Source organism: Lutjanus erythropterus, chromosome 5, assembly GCF_056507025.1.
Source record: "Lutjanus erythropterus isolate fLutEry1 chromosome 5, fLutEry1.hap2, whole genome shotgun sequence".
Taxonomy (NCBI): domain Eukaryota; kingdom Metazoa; phylum Chordata; class Actinopteri; order Lutjaniformes; family Lutjanidae; genus Lutjanus; species Lutjanus erythropterus.
Window position 1 is genome coordinate 10,089,713 of NC_139321.1, and position 10,062 is coordinate 10,099,774.

The window sequence follows — 10,062 nt, forward strand, 5'->3', positions numbered from 1 at the left end:
GAGGTCTGAAATTTTAAAGGGATAGTTTGCCCCAAAATAAAAAAAAAATACAGAGTTTTGCTCTGGCCAGTAGTGGTATTTGTCCATCTAGAGGTCAAAGTGCCAAGAAAATACATTTGAAAAAACTCAACAGCGATGTCTCTTGAGAAATAATGAGCCAGTTATTCAAGATAATCTACAAGAGGAACTACTTTTTTTTTTACTGTCCACCAAACTGCATCACCGTGGATCTACTCATGGATGAGAGGCTTGTGCTCATGACAGCACAGGATGCAAATTAAGGCTGCAACTAATCATCATTTTCATGATCAATTGATTAGTTGTTTGGTCTATAAAATGCCAGGAAATGGTGAAAAATATCAGTCAGTGTGTCCCAAAGCCCAAGATGATGTCCTCAAATGTCTTGTTTTGTCCACAACCTCAAACATATTTAGTTTACTGTCATAAAGAAGCTGAAATGAGAGAACTGAACATTTTTTTGTCTTAATAAATTACTAAAACTGATTAATTAATTATCAAAATAGTTGACAATTTACTTTAATAATCAATTGATAATCAATTATTTGATTAATCGTTGCAGCTCTAATGTAAATGTCATGATTTCTGGAAAGAGGTATTGTTGTTGAGTTTTTCCGAAAAGTCTACTAGTTTATTTGTGTGTTTGTTTGTTTGTTTTTTGTGCATTGAGCACCACAAGCCCGGTGGCATCTAGTTCCATTATATTTGAGAGAAGGCAGACATCTTTACGGTCGACATCTTCAAAACTCTGCAAATAGCAGATAGCCGATGAATAAATAGCACTACACGTAAGAGAAAAAAAACACACGTATTTTTGATTTTGGTGTGAACTGTCCCTTTAAGACATTTCCCTGTCTCAGTGAATAAATGTTTTTCCCTGTTTTTTTTTTTTTTTTTCCTCAGGAGCACGGGACAAATAGGACGTGGGCCACACGGCACATGCATGCATACATACGCACATGACGTTGGTGTTTTACGTGATGACGTCGTGTGGCAGGCTCAGCTATGATGGCAGCCGTAGGTTGACATCGATACATTACTGAATATAAACTATTTAAAAGTTAGCGGAAAAGCCCCGACACAGTAAGGTAGAGCAAAGCAACAGTTTTCAGATAGTACACAGTTAAAAACACTCACCGGCCGGTTTGGGGAACGGTAAGTTCACGAGGCTACAGTCAGCTTTGCAGTATCAAAGTGGCGCCGACGAGTGTCTGTGTATATGTGTGTGTGTGTGTGTGTGTGTGTGTGTGGTGCTAGTTACTCATCTCTTTCACGTCTTGCACACACTCTTATTCATCTGTCGAGCTAGCTACCTGCCTTTAGAAGTGTGTGTAAACTGCACACAGCCTCCCACACGAGAGCCTCCTCATGTTAGCTGCCTGTAGCTAACTGCTACAGGTAACCTAGCTAGCACAAAGTGCTGCTGACGAGCTAACCTGATGTCCACAGCAGCCAGCTTGGCTCGTCCTGCACACCTTCACCACACAGCTGCTGCCGTCCCACGTCTGTTTCATGTTTGTGTAAGTTGTTCATTTCAGTTAAGTGCCCCTGCTGACGTGAAGCACAAACAGCTCAGAGGGAGAATTAGCTTCCCCAGTGTTGACTGACATAGAGATAACTTGTGCTTAAACCGGTTGTATTTCCTGCAGTTCACAGTGTTAGAAATGTGGCATGCCTCTTCCCACATCTTATCATTTGGTCTGTGACAGATCAGCAGATTGATTGGATGTATGAACCAACTGTCTTGCGTGCACACAGTAAATTAATGCTACTACTGAACCAGCAGACTGAAGCATGTGAATACAAATGTGCTGCAGCCTTGGGAAACAGACTACAGACTGACTTTTTGAGTGTTGTTAGAGATGCACTATAAATATTGGAGCAGATAAATTATCAGCTGATATTGGCCTATCACAGCTATATGAGTCCATATCTGTATTAGCGTGTTAGCCAATAAATATCAGCTTAATTGATACCGGACCAAAGCATTTAATTTAATTTTTTTATAAAATTTCTAAGTGTTTTTCATATATATACATATACATAATTATATATATACTTTACTAGGTTTGATTGGGTCAGAACTGTAGAATATTAAATCATCCATCTTTGCACCTCACATTTTAGTCTTTCTTACCCTCAGGGGTGCACAGACGAAAGGTTATATGAATTTCTTTTTAAGATACAAAATTATTGTATAAGCAGAAAAAAAAAATCCATGTTGTGCGTCCTTAGTATTTGTACCATCTCAGCTGTAAATTAAGCATTAAAACTGCTGACTTTAATGAAGTAGTATGCAATAGAGGCACTCCAATACTGCAAATGAACAATGCAGAGATCATCAAGCAATGTTAAGATCTCGTTGTACTATGACTTTTTATCTACTATTTTAATTTTGCAGTGCATGTTGTTTTCATTTGTGTGAGAGGGTCTAAGCCAGACCTGGGTAAAATACAGACCAGGGCCTGATCCGGCCCACTCAAAGGTCCCATGTGGTCCACAGGGCCATCAGGAGCATTTAGAAATATTAACAGTTAATATTATTTTGCTCATTGTTATCATGCCTTTATTCTGAAAGGGTATGGTATTGGTAATGATAATGAACTCTATCTTTATTTTTATCTTACTGCACATCCATGTTTACAGGGTGGAAAGTCACATTTCATCACACTAAGATGTTATATCGATTCTTTGGACAACGATAAGATATTTGCCGATCTCACAGAGCCAGCCACGATTCGATTTCAGTTCAGTTCAGGGGCCGCGATCGGTATCAGATGACATCATGTGTCAGTTAAACACATTCAGTTACATTTATGGCAACTCACAAAAAACAACTAAAGTATGATTTAACAGTTTTACGACTGAATTCAGACATTTATGACGCAGACATGCCATGTGATAAGTGTGTTAGCCAGCTGAAAGCTCATAGACATACATGTTCATTACCTGTGTGCCTGACAGTATATAGCACCCTTCTGACCGTGCCAGTTTTTAGAGATTCAGCCATTATTAGGAGTTTTAAGTGTCGTATCGTACTGTACATCAAGTGTGAGAGATGTTTTGCACGTAGCAGTGGTACTGTAGATGAGTGGTAAAAAGCAAAAAGTTAATGCAGGATATTTAAAAGTATTTTTTTTTACTAAAGTCGCTGGTAAACTTGTGTGTTATTTGTCACATTGCATTTGTGTCCGGTCCATAGCAGCTTGTTGAATTTCATGTGCGGCCCCAATGGGAAATAATTGCCCACCCCTGGTCTAAATTGTCCAGTTGTTTTTGTTTTTTCTCTTTCTTTTCTCCTTTTTTGTCTGGTTTTGATTCTGTTATATAGTTAGCTTGATTTTGAATGTCGTTCTTTGTTTTGTACTTGTCTTTCCATATAGTTGATTACATACAAAAACATTGAGAGCCATGCTGAAAAAGGTCTATGTTGTAAATCAGATGAATGATTTGTGAAATTCTCTCAATAAAAAACTATTAATTAGCTTTAATTAGCTTTATATTGTTGCGTTTATTTATCCAGGTAGAATAACAGCCAAATTCATCAAACCGATTTAATGCAAAGTTGTGTAATTTGTGTCAGTTTTCTTTTAAAATGAATAAATAAATGATTGTCATAGTCCAATAATATTTGGTTCTGTGCTATCGTGACCGTATTTAAAAGGTTAGTTCAGTTACAAACATGCATCACATATCCCAAGTGGTATGTAATACAAATGAAAGGGTTGGTTTTATTGAAGTCTTGGTGCGTCTGTGTTTCTCTTTGCATGGTGAAGTGGCACTATGCCCGCAGCTACTGTGGATCACAGCCAAAGAATATGTGAGGTTTGGGCCAACAACCTGGAGGAGGAGCTGAAGAGGATCCGACATGTCATCCGAAAATACAACTACATTGCTATGGTGAGAGGTGCTGGCACAGGGCACAAACTGTCTCGCACAAGCAGACTTCTGTTGTGCATAACTCGTTGTCCGTCTGCTTGCAGGACACAGAGTTTCCAGGTGTGGTAGCCAGACCAATCGGAGAGTTCAGAAGCAACGCTGACTATCAGTACCAGTTACTGCGCTGCAATGTGGATTTGCTTAAGATAATCCAGTTGGGCCTCACGTTTATGAACGAACAAGGGGAATATCCTCCAGGAACATCAACATGGCAGTTCAATTTTAAGTTTAACCTCACGTAAGACGACTTTTGTTCTTCTCTCCCTCTTTTCATTTCTTATGTGGCATGTAAATGCGTCCATGGCATATATGAGAGTTGTTTGATCCTATCTGTTGTGACATCAGTGGATTTTGCAGCAATATAGATTTGAATGCGATACACAAACAGTTTTCATGATGAGATACCGCCCTGTCAAAAGGCATATCAGCAGTTTTTTTATGTGGTTTGAGGACAAAATTTAGAACTGTTTCATCTGCAGACACTGACAGAGCACCTCAGATACACATTACAAAATACAGACTATTTTTATGATCATGACATTCATTTACTGCTCTCACACCCACTTTATTGTCTTTTGTGATTGAAATAATAACAGTGAGACGTGTCTTTGTCTTCATCATCAGAGAAGACATGTATGCACAGGACTCCATCGAGCTCCTGACCACTTCAGGGATTCAGTTTAAGAAGCACGAGGACGAAGGCATCGAGACGCTCTACTTTGCAGAGCTGCTGATGACATCAGGAGTGGTGCTATGTGATGGGGTCAAGTGGCTGTCGTTTCACAGGTATCCAGCTTGTATGGCTGTTTCTGTATGCAGTCGGTTAGATTTGAAATCTGGCAGCTGTACTGTAGACAGCTGCGTAGCAACAGGAAGGAAAAATGTACAGAAATCGCAAATTGTCTGTTTCATCCCTGTAAAATCTCATTTTTCTCTTTGCTTGTCAGTTAATTAACAAGCATTTATCAGAAACATTATGTTAACTCTGGTGTTATGACGATATCTGCTCACCACCAAATGAAAACTACTCTATCATTGAAAGTGTTAATTAATGTATGGTGTATTTTATCATGTCAGCACACAGACATCCTCCTGTTTTATTGTATTTTTTTCTTTTAGTGACATGAAAGATGTTACGCAGAACTGTGATTGTTTTCCTACAAACATGTTAAAAAATATGCTGTTAAAATTTGCTGCAATGAAGGTTTGTTATATTGGTCTGTAATGCCAAAGCACCTTTCCACCAGTATTTTCTACACTCTGCTGCTTAACATCTTCATTTCATACTCAGTTTCCCACTGTGTCTCCATGGCAAACTGAGGCTAAAGATAACCAGGCTTTGGAAAATAAAGAAAGCTTAGGTTTGACACATCACTGACATCTCTTTCAGGTATTTAGAACAAACCTTTGCCAACAGGCTGTAATGTCATGTTGGTTTTTTTGGATTCTTTGTTGTTGTATTTTTGTTGATTCTGTTTTTATCTTGGTATTTCTTTAATTCAGTTGAATTCAGAACACCGTATTCATCTTTTTCAGTTCCTATTAGCCATTGATTAGAAGAATACTTGATCATTTTGGGGATAATGGCTTTGTGCAGTTAACTGTTCTTGCATGTAGTAGTTTTGTAAACATGACATCAGGGGAGGAAGGTACATAAGACGAAGAAAAGCCAGTGATCCTGTTTTTAATTATGTGTTGTAGCAGATTGTGAGTGACAGGATCTCTTGAAGGCTCCTGCCATGTTCTCTTTAATACCAAAATTAAAAGGTGTGTGTGTGTGTTTGTGTGTTTTGCAGCGGCTACGACTTTGGATACCTGATCAAGATTCTGTCCAACGCGAACCTGCCTGAGGAGGAGGTGGACTTCTTTGAGATTCTTCGCTTGTACTTTCCAGTCATTTATGATGTCAAGTACCTCATGAAGAGCTGTAAAAACCTGAAGGTATTTAATAAATATTCCAGCAGGCTGCACAGAGTATCTCCTGTGTTTTTTTTTTTTTATATTTAAAGCTTCACACCTCTGGTTTCTGTGGCCCTCGTGTTTTACTTTGACTAGAATCGTGGATGCTGAGTGACTGACGGCGTTTTGTTTTCAGGGCGGGCTGCAGGAGGTAGCCGAGCAGCTGGAGCTGGAGAGGATCGGTCCACAGCATCAGGCCGGCTCTGACTCTTTACTCACAGGCATGGCTTTCTTCAAGATGAGAGAGGTACACCCCCCCCCCCCCCCAAGTCAGGGAGAGGAGATCTGTAGTGTGAATGAGTGTGGTGAAATCTAGAAGCTCGCAAAGCAGCCCAGAGAGTTAGACCTGCACTCCTTTATGTTAATCTGGAGCAGTTTAACATGCTGGTCTCATGTCGGATGAAGCACCCTGGTCACATTCATGTAAATGTCACAATGGAAATTTTATTATGTTTGACCTGGTAACATGTGTGTGTAACTTTCAAGTTTTAATTGACTGCCGTCTGATTAACGTAAAGGATGCAGGTATGAAGGCTGCAGCACCACAAGTTATGACATGCAGAGAGAAAGAGAAGTGTCTTTTTCATGCACAAAAGCAGTTCAGACCACTCTTTAAAAAAGTCATTTTGATGTCAAAAGAAATTTTGAAATCCAACAATGACTGTCTCCCCGCGCCCAACCTCCAACACGCCAGGCGCCAAATATTGCACAAGCATGCTGCACTTTCTGTAAATGTGCTGTCCTGTCGACCTTAGTCACCAGTGTCTGGATGACAAAATATGATCATGCCAGCAATGTTATGTATTCCATGTCTGAAAAGGGCTTAAGACAAAGCATCACTGGGGCACAGAACAAAATTTGCAGATGATCGAGTCAGTTTTTATCCAACCAACTGATGGATATAAGAGCTTTATGTCGCAAAAAGATTGTAAACACTTTCAGAACAAAACCTACAAAATACAATCCTCAAACAGCAGCAGGCAGGAGAAAAATATACTGGCAAAATAATAGAATACAATTGACCGATGCTTAATTTGGCATCTTCAAATACAAGTTGACATCTTGTTTTTTGGCTGTCTATTTAAATATATTTAATTTAAAACATAAAGTTTAATTCACAACATAAAAAGCAACAATAAGAATAATAACTTTATTCAGTTACAAAGTGTTAAAAGTTTGTTTGCAAGTTATTAATTCATCATCAAAAATGTCGAATTTTACTTTTCTGTCAGTTGACTGAACAATTAATTGAAAGTTGTTTCTGTCTCAAAACCCATCCTACATGTGAGGGTGTTTTCACATCAGGTGTGACTGATTAAGATTGCCCCACCTCTCCACTTCCCCATCGGTCAGCCTTCATCATCACCTACAAAACATTTAAGTTGTTGCTATTGTGTAGAAAAGCCTGTTGATGACGAGATCCCAAAAACCAGTCCACTTCCTTGTTTTGTTACGGTTAGTTCTCACACCTGATGTGAACCACGCAACAGTACACATGAACCGCGTTAGAGACCACCTTCTCAAGTGGACACAGGCACAGATAAATGATCCATGCCCAGGTACAGCACAATGTGTCCACACTTATCAAATGAACTAAACTTTGGGGTCAAGTGTAATTGGATCCAGTCCCAGGTCCCTGATGTAAAAACCCCCTAATTAAACCGCACCACACGGAGTTGGGAAGTAACACATCGGTGCCTGTGTTTCACATGATGAAGCACAAAATGATGAATATGACATTAAATAACCTTGTAAGCATCTGTTTTCAGTACCCTGCGTTCTTTATTTTTCCCCACAGATGTTCTTTGAGGATCATATCGATGATGCAAAGTACTGTGGTCACTTGTACGGGCTGGGCTCCGGCTCGGCCTACGTCCAGAACGGAACGGGGAACGCTTACGAGGAGGAGGCTAACAAGCAGCAGTCGTGACATCACTCTGAAACTCTCCCATCCTGCGGTTCAACATGCACAATCAGTGCGGCACTGGAGCCGAGCTTCGCCAAGCGGATGATAATAATGGAAGAACATAAAAACATACACACACGTCATTTAGCAAGCTGCTTCTCATAGGCTCTGCTCACCTTAGACAACCGAAATATGACGGTCAGAAAAAAAAACAACAACAAAACCCACAGCTGTCCTCACACATGCTCCTGCTGGCTGCGTGTGTGTGTGAGTGTTTAGTCTTTTATTCCTCTGAAGCGGTGTAGGCAGCCTGGTTGAATCAGTTCAATTTAACATGCTTGAAAAGATGGGATTTTAGTTTTCCTAAAAATGTTCTGTAGAAAATGTTTTGCACTTTAAAGCTCTAACCTGATTTTATATGGAAAGCTGAAAACGTTTCTGGTGTCTCCTTCTCCTCTCTGTTGCCTTCTCTACGTTCCCGTTTTACATTGTGAACATGTAAACTTCTTTACTATCACAACAAACAACCGCTCTCACCACGCTCAGCCTTAATATTAGCTGCAATCTTATCTTTTAAACATTAATTTATTGTGCAGGTTGTCTGACATGGAAAAGATTCAACACAGCATGGCGGCATGCTCGCCCTCTGTCATTGGATCTCTTGTATCATGATGAGAAAAGGGAGCTCTCTGAGTCTGTTTACGTGCACAGAAATACTTTTTCTTTTTTTTTTTTCATTTGTTCATATAAAGATAATGTTCGTAATGACCTGGATAAGCTCTAATCCCACTGTGAGCCTTTAACAAGCTGGTGTATTCTGCTTAAACACATAGATGGGATACTAAAACAAGTGAACACCATTTCCTCTTTACTACTCGTTGCCGTTTTCCTTTTTTGTATTTATGATAATGCTCAGAGTCGTCGCATACTTGGATATAAGACAGTATGTACTAGGTGCATACTTTTCCATTAGAGGAATGTGGATTATTTGTGCATGTAAACACCATCAATTACACAAGCACACATGAACACAGATGCATTTCAACCAAATTCACCAGACCTTAAAAACAATTAAAGTGTAAAAAAAATTAATAATAATAAATACTCGCCTGCTGTAGGACATGCTGAGGTTACCCTGAACTACTCTGTTGAGAGTAAAATTTTCATTTTTAATTGAAGTTAAGGTTTTGTAGAGTTTTAGTGTTGTAATAAAAGGAGAAAAAAACTTTTACTCATTGGAAGAAAAAAAATAATGTTGCCTTTTAACGCGCATCTTTTTTGTTCCAGTGGAGTTCATTTCACTTGTAGTTCTGGCCTTTTGAATGACTTTTCCTTTTTTGTATTGCTTTCCAGTTCATTCATGCTGCGTAGAACAGCCGCATGTACTAAAATAATAGTTTGAATAAATGCTGTGTTGTTGAATAGTATCCTCAACTTCCATAGGTGTGTGTTGAAGTGTAGGTTCACCACTTATTAACCTCCCACAGCGTCAAAAAACTGACACCTTCCTTTCTTTCTGCAGCACATCTTTCACACTGTAAAGGAGTAAAAAAGACAATATGCAATATACAAGAGGATTGTTTTTAGATTATTTTGTAAATAAAGGCTTGAAACTTTTCTACCATAAAACGCTCTTGGCCATTATATCTCTTTAATGCCTAAAAATCCCTTCAAAGAGTTGAACACAGAGGTTGAAGATGAGCTCATTTTATTCTTATAAGGCATCACAACTGTACAGTACATTACCTCACACATCCAAATTGTCTCTTGAGTCATACAGACAGAAGAATAGAAAAATAGATTGACACTTGATGTCACCATGGAGCTTCTTTTTTTTTTTTTTAAACAAGCATACATTCTTACTAATTTTCAGTGATGGTTTAAAGGGACAGTGACCCCCAAATTAAAAATACATATATTAACTCTTATTATATTGTTATTTATTCATCTAGATTGTTATGCTGTGAGTTGCCAACCAAGGGCCCCGTGACACACCTCATAAAGTTTTGTTTTTCTAAAACTTCACACACTAAACTGGCATCAGAACGCTTAATTCACTCAGGAGATCCTCGCTAACTTGGACTATTCCGTGATGCTACTGCACATCTGCGGAAATGATACCCAGCGGTGCTGAAAAAGGAAGAAGCAGAAGGACACTAAAAGACGACACCCACCCCGATCACAGCCTGCTCACTCTGCTGCTGTCTGGCAAGAGATACAGAAGTATCCACTGCTGTACC

General features: G+C 39.1%; 1 protein-coding gene across 1 annotated transcript; it reads left to right on the top strand.

Moving 5' to 3' along the window:
- Positions 1-984: 984 nt before the first annotated feature.
- Positions 985-9,451, top strand: cnot7 (CCR4-NOT transcription complex, subunit 7). Its single transcript, XM_084718739.1, has 7 exons — positions 985-1,173; positions 3,795-3,918; positions 4,002-4,195; positions 4,582-4,743; positions 5,754-5,898; positions 6,053-6,163; positions 7,715-9,451. Exons 2-7 carry the CDS (start codon positions 3,802-3,804, stop codon positions 7,844-7,846), a joined length of 861 nt encoding a protein of 286 aa, XP_084574865.1. The 5' UTR covers positions 985-1,173; positions 3,795-3,801; the 3' UTR covers positions 7,847-9,451.
- The last annotated feature ends 611 nt before the right edge of the window (positions 9,452-10,062 follow it).